General features: G+C 34.6%; 3 protein-coding genes across 4 annotated transcripts; 2 read left to right on the forward strand and 1 right to left on the reverse strand.

Moving 5' to 3' along the window:
* Nucleotides 1-513: 513 nt before the first annotated feature.
* LOC141689941 (uncharacterized) lies at nt 514-8,819 on the forward strand. 2 transcript variants are annotated; one of them, XR_012562603.1, is made up of 11 exons: nt 514-668; nt 756-841; nt 914-961; nt 1,195-1,283; nt 2,166-2,219; nt 7,251-7,318; nt 7,412-7,458; nt 7,548-7,645; nt 7,785-7,932; nt 8,256-8,318; nt 8,427-8,819. XR_012562603.1 is itself a non-coding variant. In XM_074494471.1 (10 exons), exons 1-9 carry the CDS (start codon nt 610-612, stop codon nt 7,887-7,889), a joined length of 654 nt encoding a protein of 217 aa, XP_074350572.1. In that variant the 5' UTR covers nt 514-609; the 3' UTR covers nt 7,890-7,932; nt 8,256-8,425. The 2 variants fall into 2 exon arrangements, 1 of the variants encoding a protein (XP_074350572.1); XM_074494471.1 differs by lacking the exon at nt 8,427-8,819 and having other exon boundaries at nt 8,256-8,425.
* Nucleotides 8,820-11,355: 2,536 nt separating this feature from the next.
* Nucleotides 11,356-13,320, forward strand: LOC141693530 (uncharacterized). The gene is made up of 2 exons (XM_074498668.1): nt 11,356-11,502; nt 12,284-13,320. Exons 1-2 carry the CDS (start codon nt 11,443-11,445, stop codon nt 13,133-13,135), a joined length of 912 nt encoding a protein of 303 aa, XP_074354769.1. The 5' UTR covers nt 11,356-11,442; the 3' UTR covers nt 13,136-13,320.
* A 1,666-nt stretch (nt 13,321-14,986) lies between these two features.
* On the reverse strand, nt 14,987-18,156 carry LOC141692804 (monofunctional riboflavin biosynthesis protein RIBA 3, chloroplastic). Its single transcript, XM_074497745.1, has 6 exons — nt 17,704-18,156; nt 17,251-17,469; nt 16,649-16,974; nt 16,227-16,356; nt 15,862-16,158; nt 14,987-15,437 (listed from the first exon to the last, which is right to left on the reverse strand). Exons 1-6 carry the CDS (start codon nt 18,049-18,051, stop codon nt 15,204-15,206), a joined length of 1,554 nt encoding a protein of 517 aa, XP_074353846.1. The 5' UTR covers nt 18,052-18,156; the 3' UTR covers nt 14,987-15,203.
* Between the last annotated feature and the right edge of the window lie 362 nt (nt 18,157-18,518).

Here is an 18,518-nt window from a genome sequence, read left to right on the forward strand (position 1 = left end):
CCGCACTTTTAAAGTGTAAATCGCAGTGAACTGCACCAAACCGTACCGCATTTTCGTGGTGTGGTTTATGCGGTTTTTAAGGATACGCGATGCGGGTGCAATTTGGAAATTTGATCAAATCGCATGTGCGGTTTGGTTTGCAATTTGAGAAACCGCCCGCACCGCGCTCACCCCTAATTAAAAGATCCAGAATGAAACACATGCCTGGGAGGAAGCTCTGCAGATTTAGCTAGTAAAATTGCATTCAAATTTCAAGATGAGCAAAGAAGGAATGCATCATGCATGGGCAGACAGCAGACTAATATTTTTTAGATTTTTAAAATTATAAGAAAATTAAGTATAACTTTTTGTCAAAATTTGATGAATTTAATTGAAAAAAACTTAAAAAGGCAAAAAATGTGACAGAGGTTTTTGTTAAAAATAAACAATTATAACAAATAAATTCATTTAAACGAAAATAGAAAACAATATAAATAAATTTATTTATTCATTTAATGCACGACCTACCATTCATTTAACTTGGAACTCAAATACAAGACACTGTAGAAATAGGACACGAAGACGAAGTAGTTATTCAGCCCGCTAGATTTGAGAGGAACCGAAAAAAACATGTCAAAGCCTTCAACCCTTTATCTCTTCCTCTACAATTTGCTACAGGCATACGGATGGTAATCTTCTTCATATTTCACTCTTTTATCTCTTTCTTTTCACACACACAGTGTTTGAGTTTTTATATCTATCATTTTTTTTAACAGGGGAATTGCATTGGTGAAAATTCTGAGTAATTTAGCGGAGACCAAATCAATCACTGGTGCTTATGCTTCTGCTGGACAACTTATATGTAAGCTTCAACACTTTCTTTCTTTTACACAACTTCAATGTATGTGCCTGTAATTGTTGGGTTTTTTTGTAGGTCTGTTGCAAACTGTTGCAATCTTGGAAACTATCCATGGAGCAATTGGTAAGCTCTTCATAGGGTCTCTCCCTCCCTCCCTCCCTCCCTCTCTATCTCTCTCTACCTCTCTCTCTCTCTCTCTCGCCTGCTCCCTCCCTGATCTCTCTCTCCCTGAAATATATCTCTCTCTCTCTCTCCCTGATGTCTCTCTCTCTCTCTCCCCCCTCCCTAGAACTCAAATTATGCTATAAATCAGGAAAATCAAGCTACCAATGCATTTTCATTTATTGCATTATTAGGAATTGTTGGAAGTGGGGTACTAATGCCCCTAATGCAATGGGGAGGAAGGACTCATGTGCTTGTTGCGGTTGCTCATGGCATTAAAGAGGTTCACTCATTATGGATGTGTTTGTTTGATTTGTAAGAATATACTAGTACTTGGGATATAGAGATCAGAATGGATAAGAAAAACTGACTTGTTAATTAATGTAATTAAATATGACTTCACTCCAACTAAGTGAGGGATTAGATAGTAAATGGACTAAAATATCCTTTCTAATTGAAATACTTATTAACTAGATCTGCAAGACTGCCACACACTTTGCTTTACAACAGAGAGTATAACCTGGGTCTAATTCTTAGGAAGACTTCATAATTTATATATAGATATGACCGTAATATAAATTAATATTTAAAAAATTGATGTAGTGTAATTTGACATTTTATGTACCATGCAAACTCTTAGAGGAGTAATTTTTTTTTTTTGTCTTTACTTGTGTGTTCTTATTTTAGTGATTCTATAATTGTCATTTACTAGATTATTCTTCGGATAATTGTGATTAAAACAAACATGAGATTTAATATTTTTTAAAGAACTAATAATCCAAGAATCTTTAATGACTGGACCGTACTTTATTGACTCTAATCATTGAAATATAAAACTTTAATGTGAACAAAACCTGTGTACTATGTTAGATTTTATTATGTAAGTTAGCAATTTGATGCTGTAAAAGTGATTATTGTAATTACACTTGAATGCAAGGAACAATATTATATCGATAAATTGGTCTGTGCAACTGATTTGGCATCCCATTTTATGGAATGGTGTTTGTCATGAGTTTTGTTAATCGTCATAACAGTTAAAATTTCGGAAGAAATAAGAAAAGAGTACCACCAAGACTAACAAATAGAACTCTTTAGTTTAGGAAATATTTCACCAAAAAGTTTAATTACAATAGAACAATAATTACCTTTTATCTCTAAAATGCAGGTCCAGGAGTTTTCAGCAGTTTTCATAATGCTTGTTTCTTTTTGCTTGGTTGAGGTATTTTCTCTCCTTATCTTTCTCCACTCTGTTCACATCCGTAAGGAAATTAAATAACAATTATACATATTATTGACGTGAGCTATTTGGTATACGCCATGATGCATTGAGGGTGGATGTCCATCAAAAAAAGGAAGAATACTTATAATTTATTGGTAAATAGTTAATTACATAACTGGAAACTTAGTGTCTTTACTATATGTTTATGTGGGATTAGGAGGTTATGATTTGGGGGTTATCTAAAATACACTCAACTGTTTACAGACCTTTATCCACTAGTTTATTTTAGTAGGTCTTATATTCCTTGTATAAGTCATGTATCCCGCATATTATTGAAGACTTAATTATCGGCATATTTTTATATTTAATTGAGTGTCTTTTTTGTTATGGCTTGCGATCCATAGTTTATCCTCCCTTTCGCGGTTGGGGAAACATTGAAGTAGTGATTTTTCTGGCATTGAATCACCCAAATTTTATCATTTGTTCCATTTCGTTACTTGTTCTACATTGATCAAATTGGTCACTGTTGTAGTATCTATCACCCAAGTCTTTGATTTCAGCCGCTTGAGTCGCACGGCATGATACTTAACCATGACACATACTGTGTCAGATCATTTAATTGAAAATGGGACATTTATACGACTGAAAGAGCACACTTTAGCTGAAGTTGATTCAAATTAGAAAACAAGAAAGCTAAGGAGGAAGCTGTAATCATAGTTTACAATGCTATGTTAGTGATGTAAAGACATGTTTTAAACGTTATTATACAAAAATTAAGGTTGAAGAATAAAAAAATTATGATTTGCAAGATTCTTTTCGAAACTATGAGTAATGTTTGCTACAATATCTTATAAAATATATGTAGCTATTTAAAAATTTGCAAGGTCTTCAATAATGAGGTGCTCCCGTTCCCTTGTCCAAAATAAGGACAGCTCTTGTGGCCAATTTAGGGAAGATCGAGCCTGACATTCAAATGTGTGTCAGATCTGATACCTAGCGCTCTATTCTGAGCAATGTATATTGTAGTCAATGTTTAAATTCAAATATTCAAGATTCATGTTTTTCTTGGACCCTTTGTTTAATTTAATATTGTCAAGGTTTAGGAAGCAAGGACACGGGTGCGGGAGTGCGAGTGCGTAGTACGGGGATACGTGAATTCGACAAATATAAAAATACGGGGATACGGGTGCGGGGGGACACGGGAAAAATAAACAAAAATTTCACATATATTTCATGTTAAACATAATGAAACTTACTAACAGAACCAAAAATTGCATGAAAAATGAATCAAATGCATCATTTATTAATCTAAAACACAAAAATACAAGTAAAATCTTTTAGTTTATACAAAAATGAATATGATAATCAATACTTTTGTATTAAGTAAGAGACATGGATACTAAATTTTGTAAATGTAGTTTGCTAAAATATATTTTAACTACAATTTCTAAAGATAAAATTTCATACTAGTATCATGGAAGAATCCGTGTGTCCAATACGGGGATACGTGTGTCCGAGAATCCAACACGAGGACTCGGCAGCCACCCAAGTGTCCCTGTTTCTTAGATTTAAATGATCTTGTATAAATGAAATCATGGTTGTAACGTCGACAAGTCAAGTCAAGTTGAGTCGTTGGAGGTCCAGCTTGTCGACTAGTCGAATAGTCGTGGACGAGTCGCTGACTAGTCGACAAATTAATAATATTAATTTAATATTATATAAAATATATATCTTATATGCATGGCTTTCCACAATAGAAGACATTCTCATTACTCATATGTTTATCAATCACAAAATAGAGATGTTAAACACAAACATCTTTATTTACTCACATAGACAAGCTGACTATACAAAGATATAAACAGATTATACTATATGTATATTCAGTTTAAATCAATTTATACATACATAAACACTCCCACAAAAAGATGTATTAGTTGAAATTAGCATGTTGATTGTGATGTGAAGTAGGTTTTTACAATTTTTTTTTATTTTTTTGTTTTAAATTTTGATTGGATTTTGTACTACTCGACCAAGTCGAGATAAGTCGACCGATTAGTCGACCAAGTCGACCGGCTAGTCGAAAATTCGCAAGTCGAGCTCTCCAGTCGACTTTCCCAAATCGACTAGTAGCGTCTAGTCCAATGTTACGTGGTACGCAATTCGATTCGAGACGCGGTACGAATTCGGATACGCGGAAGGTTGTTTTGGATGAACCCGGGACGAGGGAACGCACGGGGACGAGGGAACGTACGGGTACGATTTATTTTAATATTGCTACAACAAATGTCAAAGAAATCAAACATTTAAATTTCATAATTTTACTTTAAAAAAAATAAATTCATATGCAAAGATTTAAAATAGCATGCTTCAGGCAATTTACTTTAAAGTTAAAAGTTCAAAATTCAAATTTCATAATCTAAATTATGTAATTTTTGTGATAGGAATATTTAAGAAAATTATATTTTGTAAAAGTAATAATTTTAAACATTTTTAATTTTTTATTGTTTATTTGAATTTTTTTTAGTTATTTTGTCAATCTATTAGTGTCAAATTAAATCAATTTTCTATACAAGTGTGTTACAGCTTGTTTTTTAGAATAAGGTGCCTTACAGCTTTAGAATTAAATAACTTATTATTGTACAAATTTTTTTTACTAAAATGATTAATAAATGAAGATTGCATATAGTCCACATACATTCATATAAGTATACATGCGTATACATATGGCTTCGTCATCCCACTTCTTTCTCCTCTTCTTTAATCTCTCCTCTTCTTTCTTCCTTTCTGCTCTTTGGTCTCTCATAACAGATCAGCCAAGGAAGTTCTCCGGTGATGACCGACGGGATGGGTTGCGGGGTGGAATAACACATGGGTCGTCGGATAGGTCGCCGGAAATGACGAACCAAACACGAATTCCGGCGATCTGAGACGGAAACGAACCGTGTTCCGGGACGAACGATTTGATTCGCGATTCTCGGGACCGTACCGCGTTCCTTGTATCAATGGTCTAGTCAACCGCTGTGACAACAATGCCTGAAATATTACACAAAAAATTCAGTTTGAGAATATTTTTTTTATGTTAAATAAATATTGTACTAAATCTGGTTACACACATTAACTTTCATGCAAATATAGCAGTAAGTTGCGAGTCGAATGCTTATGTTGCATTTGAAAAATCTCTGCTTTAACCTTTGGTGATTAAGTTTTTGAATTATTTTGGAAACTCTGAAACTTATTAATGGTCTTTAGCCAAGTACACAGCTTTGCTGATTTATTGAATTCATTCAGTGCTTGTAATTGAATCACACATTCCACTGCATTCTTCATATAAAATATGGATGCTTCTTGTTTCTATTCAGCGGCATATCCGAATTTAAAAAAAAAATGTGGATCTGGTTGTTGCATTGTATGCGTAATCATTCTGGATTTGTAGCCATTTGGTGGACTTCATATAAGATGTTGAATCAGCGAGATGTCTAACAAAAATGGGGGGTTACTCCTATAGTTAGTCAAGTCGCTCAAGTACCTTGAGTACCTTCAAGAAGACTAGTGTAGAATTTGCCCGACAACGCATAAGAACCCGACAATTATTCCATGGACATATATTTATCAGATGATATATCAGATGATATATAAGATGATATATATATTGCAACTAAACACACATCATTTCATACTTTGAATAAAATGTAATAGAAGGAATTATGTGTGTATTGTTTTATAATTTTTGGGGCCGTTTTTTTGGATTTTGCTTCTGGGTAAAACCCATCAGCATCTAAACTGATGGGTCATTAATTGACTTTTTTTACTTGGAATCTCGATTTGGCTACTATCAAACCACTAGTCGTCTTCGAGATAACGGTAGTTACTTCTTCCAAGTAAGACTATGCACCAAGAGATTTGCGGTTACTTTTTTCTCTGTGTCACCTCCAACTGTGGTTTTCTTGAATGCAATGTGTCAAACTTGCAGTTTAATGCGCGCTGCTTCTATTACACATCATCTACCAGATTTTTTTTTAAGTTTCTAGCCACAGATGCTGTATCTCCATTGCAATGACAATGTAAGTATTCTTTCATCAGAGGCTTTGTTGTTCCTCAGATGGATCTTCTTGCAGGATACTTCACCAAGTACGAATGAATTTCAGTTTCGGTCAAACACCAAGACCCAGAGCCTCTTGGACAAATATGAAATTAGAAGAGTCATATATATTAGGTGCTGGCAATTGGGATGAAACTAAATGGATGTCCCTGAACCAAGCCTGTCCTACAATTTGTTTATTTTTTATTTTATCAGACTATGATGCTCTTCTTCAGTATCGCTTAGATCCATTGGTGATCTGATAAGGTCAATTAAAAGAAATTTTAATAGTCATGCACACATTATACGAAAGATAATCCGCTTTGCTGTAGGCGTGTACCTTTGGGCACCTACTTTTTGATACAGTGTACTCTCTAGGGCAGTGTCATGCTAGGAAGGCACATATATTTCCGTTCAGACAATTTTTTGTACATTTGAGCCTATTTGTACTCGTCTGTTTTTTTTTTTTTGAAAAAAGCGCACTGTATTTTTCATGATTTGAAAAAAATAGGCTCCTAGAAATTTTCCTCGAGCCGGGGTTTTTATGGAAATATCTTTATTTCCAAAATTCGTGATAAGATCTGTTCTCTTTTATATGGTACTCTCTCTTTAGAGGGATTGCTCAGGGGCCAGCCTAGCTTCCAAGTGGAATACACCGAGTATACATTGAAAAAGGAGATATAAGTTTAATTGTCAGGGACTTTGCAAAAAGAAATTATCATCAGGGATTACCAGGGACTAGGTTTATAATACTATGCAATGCTCATGTTCTTTCTCCAAGGCGGGGTCGGATCCTGTACTTGCCAAACTGTATCGTACCTGTTCTATAACATGCAAATCTCATGTTCTTTACACACATCCTATAACATCTATGGCACCATAGGTATATTTTGCGGTGGCACGTTTTCCTATTTAACTACATTTAATGTGGCTATTGAAATGCGCTACAGGTTATAAGATACTCAAATTATGCTTTGAATTGCTTCAATATGTCTCCGTATTTCCTCACCTACCTCAGGTTTGGTATATTTGAATACAGCATCTGCAAACTTTACCCTTATTAATTTATTAATCTCTAAAAAACAACAGTTAAGCGATTTTTCTGATACAGGTACACTGTGTTCATTGTCTTATTTCCTATTGGAGTTATTAGCGAAAGTAAGTTTCTAAATTGACTTCTGAGAATATGTTGGACATCACAAAAAATTCTAATCCTTTCAGTTCTGAATCATTTGGTCCTTTTTCAGTGTGGCTCATGTACGAAGCACTCCCGTTTATAAAGAAGAAGAACATTTATGCGAAATTGTTTGCCGGTCTCCCTTTTAGCTATTCAGATTTTGTCAAGGTATGCACTCTGGCTTAGAATAAGTGTCTTGACTGATACAGAAGAACCAATTTAGACCAACTTCCCCCTCGTACCTTTGCTGTTTTTTGTGTTCCATATATTTCCATCCTAAAGGTTTCTTCTTAACTTGGTCGCTCAGGTTTTGCTTTGCGTGTACCCATTTCTTTGGCTGTTGCTTTTCGTGCATATGTTCAAGCAACGACGTTCAAAGTTGGGCAAACGCCATAAGAAGAAGAGAAACTGAACCTTCTAACCCAGATTTCAACTAATAAGTTGGTGTAGTACATGTATGTAAATTGAACCGATGTAGTATTTATGAAATATGTTTCCAATTTCCTTATTAGGCTCATATGTGATTACCTAGTCATTTTTATTTTACAAGATTACATTTATTGTAGCAAATTACATTTGGGAGATGTGCCTGCTTTCATTTTTACCAAAACACGTCATGTATTCATATTTTATTTGATATCTTTGGCATACATATTCTGGTCGATCTTTCTTCAGTTGTGATATTTCGACATTTCTTGTGTCATTTCACCACTAGATCTGTATCATAACTGCCATTATATTTTATATATGATCCCACCATTTATATGTTGTTTTACAGTTATCACTTGTGAGATATATGAAGCAAAAGAACACAGTTGACAGCCGAAGCTCGAGCCATGTGGTAATGTCAGTTTATTTCAGTTGTATATTGTATAACCTTTTCCACTGTAATGTTATTATGTATAACAAACTCTACCCCTGATATATATTTCTTGGTTCAACTTTCAAGGTTTGGTTTAATAAGTATAACTACATCTGCTCATCTTGTTCGTGATGTTATGCTGACTTGCGAATCTCGCTTTCCATTAGAAAAGATGTTCTGTTGATCCGTTATAATCTTTCGCTGATCTTAAATAGTGAAACTTTGAGTTTATACGAGAAAAAAACTCATTATGCATCAATGATATTGGTGTAGACATAGGAGAAAATGACCCGATTGGTTGAGAGAAATACTGAAAGGCTGGTTGGGCCCAAATATGGATTAGATTGTAATGTTTGAGTGGAACTACAAATGTAAAAAGGGTTATAGGAGATGTATAACAGTTGGGGTTGGGATGAACGTAGACATGCAAAACTGAGACTGATTTAACAAGCAATATTAATCTACAATTGTGCTACTGTTATATAGTCTCCTCTCCTGTTCATGCGGGGAACAAGAAGATGATATCAATGAAATCTTTTGTTTGGCTTCATGTATACTTTGCATTCTGTCTGATTTGGTTAAGCCCTGCGTCCTTACCAAACTACTGTTCATTTCTAGCAATACAATTCTGAAAGTACACCTTATAGTGAGTCCTCTTTATACACGGCTGGTAACTTTTAATGTTCTTGACTCGACACATAATCACAATATAGTATAAATTTGTAAATTTCTAGACAGATACCGTCGACTTCTCGACATAGTGTAAATTCACTTCTCGTATCTGCAATGGAGGGCTCCAGGGACATGTATATCCACCGGCAGGATTTTGAAAATGGTGTATTATTATGTAATTACTAATACTAGCAAATATATTTTATCATTTCATATTATTTCCAAATATTTTATGACTATTTTCATGAGTCTAGTTTATGTGGAAATATGGGAAGTACCATGTACTTCATTAGGTAATTTAGTAACTAAGTGAGTATGTCATAATTCGGTGGTGCAAATTCAATTTTTTTATATATAATTTTCACTAGATTTTTTCAATTTTTTTGATATTTATATGCTAAAAAATTACTTATATGTAATTAAAAGTAAAAAATCATGATTTAGCAAAAAAAAAAAAAAAGTAAAAAATCATGATATCTCTTTGAATTTTTTTATTAAAAAAGTTATGAACTAAGTCTCTTTTGATTTTATTACTTTATTATATACTAGATAACTGGGTAATATAAGTTGGAGAATTAAACCAAAATTTATTTGCAAAAATCTGACAATAAAAATGGAAAGTCAGGGTGAGAGATGAAAACAAAAGCCTGACTTGAAACAATGGTGTGTCAAATGGTGTGACACACCATGCACCAGGGTGCATCCGCCACCGTGTATATCTATTTAATACTCCCTCCGTCCCAAAATGTGTTTCCTATATTGACTTTTTGTACTGTTTATATTAAGCGATTGACTATTAATTTACGTTTAATTTATAAGATCAAACATAGTTATGAGCGATTTTGTTGGATTCGTATTTATGAGTACTTTAATACAATGAAATTTGTATATTTAATAAGTGTATGAAATTAAAGATATTAACAATCAAAGTTAAGTATTGGCAAACGTGTCCAACACAAAAAGAAAACGTTTTTAGGGATGGAGGGAGTACATTGTTATCTGCATGCTTCTATTCGGGACTTCCCTGCAGTCTGTCTTCTATTATTGTCTATATATATAGTTGTCCATAGAGGTGGTCACCTGTGCGGTCCGGGCCGGGTTGATAACGGGTGTAACCGGAGAAAAATTAAAAAAACTCATTTTAACCAAGTTTGTTATCATTAAAATACATGTCTGTATCCAACAGTGATATTGAAAATAGTCTACATCTTATGCTCTTTAGTTTTAACATCCCCCGAGTTTCCATTGTTATTAAACGTTTCAAACAATGATTCAAGTAGGAAGAAGGGTTTTCCATTGTCATTTTTTGATAAGTCAAGAACCATTTTCGTATAAATACAATTTGTCTGCATGAAGAAAAATTATCTTTTAAGTACAGAACATTTATTTTATTTAAAAAGTCATGATTAAAAAGGAAATAAGTTATGGTAACAAACCATAACTTATTTTAAATGACAATAAAAGAAGCCTTGAAATGATGAAATGAGAACACACCTGCAGATTGAAACCCTAGGCGTGTTAAACTGAAAAAGGCAAGATGGATTTATATTGTATCCATAATTTAACCTTGCTCTTAAATTAAATTTTTTGATTTAATCAATCAAATTAAATTTATCATTTCATAATTCGGACTTTAACAATTTTTTTTTTTGCATCAACATCAAAAATTTAATAATCTTACCGTAATTCAAAACAGAAGGAAATACCAAGGGTTAATTTATATTATTATTTTGATTGATATAACCCTGTTTACAAATTTCAGCAATTGAAACTATCGGTTGTTTAATAATTTGTGATTCGGAATCGGTAATTTATCAGCGATTTAGCAAATTGACCGATTTATCGGCCGATTTTTTGAGGCACCGATTTTTTATTTATTGACCGATTTTTGACATATTGGAATCCGATATTTATCAGTGTTTTAACGAATCAGTCTTATTAGTGATTTATCGGTAATTATTGAAAAATCAACTAATTTACATAACAGAGGCGAGGCCGCGAGGATATAGCATATCATATATTCCAGCTGTTTAAAATATGAGGAGATAATTAAAAAAAAAACCAGAGATCGTTGTAAAATAGGACACCGTCTTAGCAATATAATAAATCCTAGCATAAAAGGAAAATGTAACTGAATCCAGTCATGTATAGGTAATGATTGTGAGGGAGACAGTACTTAGACAAGGTGCATCTAAAAGAAAATATTTTTTATACAAACAAATTAAAGGAGGAGGTTAGGCAAATTGCATTTTCACCAAAATATTGAAGATTTTAAAAATTAGAAATAAAAGGTAAATTCCAAAAATAGTTTTCTTCACTCTGCTGCATTGGGTTATATATATTCTGCAAATTTGTGGGACGCTGGTACTGTCATTCTTTGTCTTATGCTTACGATGTTGTAGCTATATAAAAGCTCACTTCCCTTCATCATATGTTCTCTGCTTCTGAGAACAAAATGGAAAATATTGATTTCCCGTGGGCTTATCAAGAGGTGGCCTCATTCTTTTCATTCTTTTAATTTTGTCATTCTCTGTGTTTCAAGTTGCCTATGCATATTCATTGTTTTTACTCTCTCTCTCTCTCTCAAGTTTATTCATCGTTTTTACTCTCTCTCTCTCGGGAGAGATCTTAAATTTGTTAGTTTGAATTTATGACTGTTTTTGGATTCGTTTCAATGTTCTTACAACTTATAATTTGTTTGACTACGTGGTGGCTCCGATTCTTATTTGACAACTCCCAATTTACAAATGTGAATTTTGCAGGAATATTAAAATATATAATAATATTATTTTAAGATAGTTCTGTTATTATAAAAGGTTCATTGTTGACTATACAAGCTTTTTTTATATCAACGTTTCTTATAATAAAATCATACTTACCGTCTTTCTCTTTTGTCTTTCAACATCATCATTGAACACTGTACAAGATTAGGCTGTTGTGTCAGAAATAATATGGTTAGAAATACAGTGTTTCTTCTATTCTGCATGGCCTCATTCTAGTCTTAGCTTTGGATTAGCTGTTTATACGACGAAATTATATCCATGTAACTTTTTGCAGTTTTCTGCACAAATTATCTTACTAATGAATATGATGATGTATATGGTGTTGGTACATGTAGAAACTAATGCGGTGATCATGTATTACTGAGACCGATGGTTTGTATTGCTGTGATCTGTAGCTAGAATGTAGAGTTGGTAGGATAAAATGGTGTGCAATATGGCCGTTTGTTGTATCTGTTTGGAACTAACATTGACTTGTCTGTTTATTTGTAGAGCATTGATGATCTAAAGCAGCAGCTCTTGTACACAAGTATTGAACTTGAATCTGTAAAGGCAGAAGCTGAAAAGCATATCAAAATGCACGAAGCATATGAGAAACAGTCACTCATGTTACTCAATATGGTTATACAAGAACGGGACGAGGCCAGAGGACAGGTCCGCAAGCTACTTAACAAGCTCATGTTTTTAAATTATACAACTCCGAGTAATGAATTCTTGACAACAGCTCTGCCTCAACTGTCACCTGAGAGCCCCCTCGTAAACTCCATGATACCAATCTTAAGCACAGCTGAATCGAACAGTACTTTCTCTGAACCATACAATTATCACTCTCAGAATTCTTCCCCAGCTAGCTCAGTTTTTGAACCTGTCTCCTCTACGGAACTTTCAAGCACACATGCTGGTTTTTCAAGTGACAAGATAGGATTTGTCAATCAACCCTTTGTTCAAGACTATAAAGGCACAAGTCCAGCCTCTGTTGTTCTTCCCTCGGAAGCTTCTAAAATTGATCAATATATTGATAACCTTCTAAAAGGAAAAACTCTGCCTCAGAATGGAAAGCTCTTGCAGTCTGTGCTGGATGCTGGACCACTGCTGGAGACGCTTCTTTTAGCAGGGCCAATTCCAAAATGGCGTAATCCTCCCACTCTTGACACCTTCCATGTTCCTCCTCCTTTTACTGGCAAAGGTGGTCATATCAAAAAATTCAATCAAAAGCCAACTGAGCTATCGATCCATGCCTCGAGAACAGAGAATACTCGATTGTGTTTTGGGGTTGAAAAAGGAATGCCAGGTGCTGACGGTAACAATTATCTTCCAACTGGCAAGAGACAAAGGTTCTTCTGATATCTCAGAATCCAGATGTTCACATTTCTTTGGTTTAAGAACTACATTTTGGTTTTGAAGTTTATTTGGTAATATTGGTTTTGTATGGCATAGCTTTGTGATTGAATTGTCCAAATTTAATTTTCGCAAGTAAACCGTACTTGGACAAGTATTAGTCTACACATATCTGTATATTTCCACCATCAAGATTAATCTTCTCATAATTTGAATTCATGTTTTCTTCATATGATAACAAAAATTGATCATCACATGTATTGTTTAATACCTGAATGATAGGCAGGAACAAGTAAAATAACAATATAGTTACTGATTCCTCGTCTGCAGCTAATTAGGTACACAGTAAAGAACAAAGTTTTTGTTCAAGTGTAGCTGTCCCGTGTGCAGTCGTTAGACGGCATGTTTATTGACAAAAGGGCGAATATCACAACCAAAGTTACCAGTAAGACAGGTTTCAGATCGGTTATATCTGCGGTACTTGATATCATCGACTTATTGCTAACATATCTCAAACTTTTGACCAACATCATAGTTTTGATCTTTAGATAAAAACTTTCTCCTTAATACTGAGATTACTTCTTGATGTTGAAGTGAAAGCTTAGATATTTTCTAGTATGGCGTTAAGTCCAACCCCATCTCCCAGCTTCCAAAATTCACATTGGGATCCATTAGTTATAGCCTTGGTAGGTGGGATCTGTACAATCTTTTTAATTGTAAGTTACCACCAGGTACTCCATCGAAACTGCTGCAGATTTCAAGTATCATTTATGTCCAGAAACCGAGCTCAAAGGCGCCGTATAAATGAGGCAAACCAAGATGATCCATCATTACAGTTTCAGAGCCAAGGACTGGACTCTTACATTGTCCGCTCTTTGCCAATAGTCCAGTTCAAAAAGATGAATGATGCAGAGATTGGTGAAAAAACAACAGAGTGTGCAGTTTGTTTGGGTGAATTTGAAGAAGGCGATTGGATAAAACATCTACCTAATTGTTGTCATGTTTTTCATGTTTCTTGCATCGACATATGGTTTCAGACTCACTCAAGCTGCCCACTTTGCAGAGCTCACATATTCGATCTCGAACAATCGTGTGATTTGCTGGGACATTTGTCAAGGGAAGATTTTACTGAAGATCAATCAAGTGTTCGCCAAATGCTTCGTATGCATGCCCTTGAGAGTCCTTCACTTAGACTTCAGGTAGATCATGAAACATTAGTTGTTTCATCAAGATAATGACATAAGTATATTGTTCAAGATTAGCAGGGGCTATTTGCTGCCATATTGTAAGAAAAATCGCCAAGGCTGATTAGTGATACCAGCTTGTGCCCCTAAAATGTGTTGCAGTTTTGAGTTCCTTGAAGGGAACAAAGCTAAAAGATTACAAGCTTTGGTACAAATCATTTTCACACAAGAAATACAGCTTTAGCCTTATACCAGGATGAGCAAGACTCTCAGTGTGGACGAGTAAGAGGATGATGACTTAATTCGCCCTAAACAACCTAGAGTACTCGTACAAGTCTTACATGATCAAGAACTTAATTTCCTTCTGTCTGCATTTCAGCTAGTGCTCATGGTAGCCTACCTGTTCCTGTTCATCATCTATATAATGAACATATACAATCATGCACATTTGCAACTTGTGTAGCACTTTGCTGCAGTAGTCAGGCGCTCATAAAGTTAATGCAGAGCAGGTTGTCATGTAATATTAAGTTCAAACCTTTACAGAGGATTTGGACTAGACGCGACTATGGGAGTTGAGTGCTCTCCCTATTATAAACTAGTCCACATCTAACTGAAGTGAACCAGTGGTTCAGAATTTTGAGTAGTTTTCTGTGACGAGAACAAAAAAATAGCCTAATTGGAAAAACTTTTTGTATATATATACAGAAGGCTGTTCTCTTCATGTCAAACTGCAGTTTTTCTTTGTACAGTAAGTTGTTCAGACATTTTGCTTTCTGTAACTGTAAACATTTTAAACAATGAAAAAATTATGACAAACAAGCATAAGCCATAGAGCTGTGCATGATTAAGGAACATCTAGCTTTCTTCATCAAGTATCATTCAGCATTTTGCTATCCCTTTGTTTTACTTCTATCTGGACTTATTAGTGGTCCTTGAATATCAGATCCATATATATGACCCATCTTTGTTCGCTTTGTTTCCAAATACCTCTTGTTTTCTTCTGTAATCGGTGTCATGACTGGAACACGCCCAACAACTGCCAAACCATAGCCTTTCAGACCAGTAAATTTTGCTGGATTGTTAGTCATTAGGCGCATAGTATGAACGCCTATATCCCTTAGCATCTGCAGAACAACGACCAAAAGTGAATACAATAACAAATTACATATATGAAAAGAGTAAAAAATGAGCTAGATAAACCTTTGGCTTCTGATGATACTATTGTTTTTGAAAAACCTTTTGTTTGAGATTTCAACTATATTATGAAGTATACTCCCTCCGTCCCACTCATTTTGTCCAGGGACGGACTGTTTCCCACAAACACATAAAATAACTACTATAAATATAATTATTTATCTAAATTTACACTCAATTAATACCATGCTCAACTGAATGTTGCCAAACCTTTTGGGACAACCTAAATAGGAAATATGGCGAAAATAAATGGGACAGAGTGCGTAAACTATACACACCAGAGCTTAGCACCAATTCCCTGCACCTTCCCTTTTGAATTGTATTTAAACTGTGAGATAGCTAAATCAGACATACCTGAGCTCCAATTCCATAGTCACGTGCATCAGCTGCAAATCCAAGCTCTAGATTAGCCTCAACAGTATCATGGCCCTGATCTTGCAAATTATATGCCTCAAGTTTGTGACCAAGGCCAATTCCTCGCCCTTCATGACCTCGTAGATAGACAACAACCCCTCTACCTGCCTGCTCTATAATCTGCATTGCCAAGTCTAACTGGTTTCCACAATCACACCTACCCGAACCAAATATATCGCCAGTCAAGCATTCTGAGTGAACTCTTACAAGAACGTCTTGTCCATCATCAATGCTCCCCTATGATTAAGAATTGACTAGTCAGCAGATAATTTGCAAATCGATCTCTAATTCAAATTGAACATTACCTTTACAATAACGATATGCTCGATCCCATCTAGCTTTGAACGATAAGCGTAAGCTTGAAATAAACCCCATTTAGTTGGAAAACTTGAAATAGAAGTTCTTTCAACTAGATTTTCCCTCTTTCTTTTATACCTACAAGAACACAAGTGCAATGTAATCAATTTAAGATAAGAGCAATCAAATAACAAATAGAGTTTCTGAAGTAAAAAGTATGAAATGCAAATATGGTAATTAACAATGCCAATGAAAGTTCAATGCAAATTATTTTTGTATTCTATACAGTACTGTTTTACCGTACTTTGATCTTCATATTTCCGAGTTTGTCCTAATTCGATGTAGAATCCGATTACTTGGTGTAGAAAATTAAAGGCTGCCCTGAACATGACAAGAAAATGTCTGACTAAATTTACGAACAACAGTTTACCTAATTAAATCACTGATTGTGACAATTGGTATGCTGTGCTCCGATGCTAGCTTTCTTAAATTTGTCAAAGAAGACACAGAGCCATCATCTGCATCAACAATATCCGAGAGAACAGAAGCTGACTGCAGCCCAGCAAGCATGACCAGATCCAGTGAGGCCTCAGTGTGACCAGCTCTAGTAAGAACCCCGCCATTCTTGTATTTAAGAGGAAACACATGTCCTGGCCTTCTAAAATCTTCGGCTCTTGAATCAGGAGAAGCGATAGTTAGGATTGTTTTTGCTCTATCTGAAGCTGATACTCCACTAGATGTGCCGAACTTTGCATCCTAATCCACTCAAAAAAGAGCATACAAACTATCAATCGTTAACATTTAAAAGGATACATCTCATAAGTTTATAAATGAAAACTATCTAAAAGCTTTGACATTAATTTATCATTTAAATTTATAAATTTTGTAGGACCAGCTATAAGGAGCACATTGATGCTCAGCAAGTGTCAGTAGTACATTAGTACATAAAGCCACACATTTTTTCATTTGCTTCAATTAAATTCTAATAAAACCGCTATATTGTGAACATGATACAACTGACATCGAAATTACCACTGAAACTGTGAAGGAGGGAGCAGAAACATCATCTTCATTTTCAGGTGACATTAGAGGGATGTTTAGTCTCTCTAAATCCTCGCCTTTCATTCCAACGGATACAATTCCTGAACCATGTTTAACCATAAAAGCCACATTTTGTGGACTTGCTAGGGATGCTGCCATTACAAGGCTTCCTTCAGCGTCTTCATTTTGATCGTGCACCACGATCACAAACTAAAATCACAGGAAAAATGACAGGTTAGCATAAAATCTATGTAGCTTCAGCTTCACAATTTAAAGATCATAATACTTTTTCCCATTAATATCGATGATTGGACATTACTCAGATTACCAAACAAAGATATAACTTGTACGCCTAATATAGTAATCCGATCCCCTTAAGCTTTAATTAGCAAGTCACAGAACTACAAATTATCGGTTTCAGTAATACAAATTACGATAATTTACCTTCCCTTGGCGCAACGTAGAAAGAGCCTGTTCAATAGACGAGAAGCCTTGAGAAGGACAATCAGGATCACCATGAGCATCACTAACAAAGAAATCAATGGTTTCAGGGGTAATCTCAGCATCCAGTAATGTTCCGAAAGTTGTTACTGCACCATCTGACTCGTCAAATACTGAGCCATTTTCATTTCCATTCAGAGGGCTGTTTTCCGACACTCCAACTGCACAGCAACTAAAACTAGATGACATGTTCTTGTAAACTCCAATTCTAGTACCATTATGTACTTTCTTACAACTGATCATACTTATCTTATGAGGGAACAATGAATGCTGTAGATAAAGAGAATCCATGCACAAATTTGTTGTGAACTTCTGATAAAGATGAAATATTACAAAGCAGAGTTTAGATTGTTTAGTTGGAACAAGTAACAAGAAAAAAAGGGAACCTCTAGTTTTGGATCAGTCTGTAAGTTTCTTCTTTTATATATTGGAATTGGAATAAAAAACCATTTAAATAACTATATTGCTTTTATTTGCATTACTAAATTATAGATACAGATTCTATACAAATTGAAGTTATGAGCATACCTGGAAATACCGGTATACGACATGTGAACATGGTATAAAACGACACAAATAATTAGTGTTTGGGTTCGAAAATTTGATACATGAACACGAAAGTACACGAACGCAAAAAAATACGAATACAATGAATGCCAGGTTTGAGTTTTCAATATAGGTACATGATACGAAACGAAATTACATGGAATAAATATATAATTATATTTTTAAAAAATATTATATATATATATATACTA

The sequence above is a fragment of the Apium graveolens genome, chromosome 10 (genome assembly GCF_009905375.1).
Source record: "Apium graveolens cultivar Ventura chromosome 10, ASM990537v1, whole genome shotgun sequence".
In the NCBI taxonomy this organism is placed as follows: domain Eukaryota; kingdom Viridiplantae; phylum Streptophyta; class Magnoliopsida; order Apiales; family Apiaceae; genus Apium; species Apium graveolens.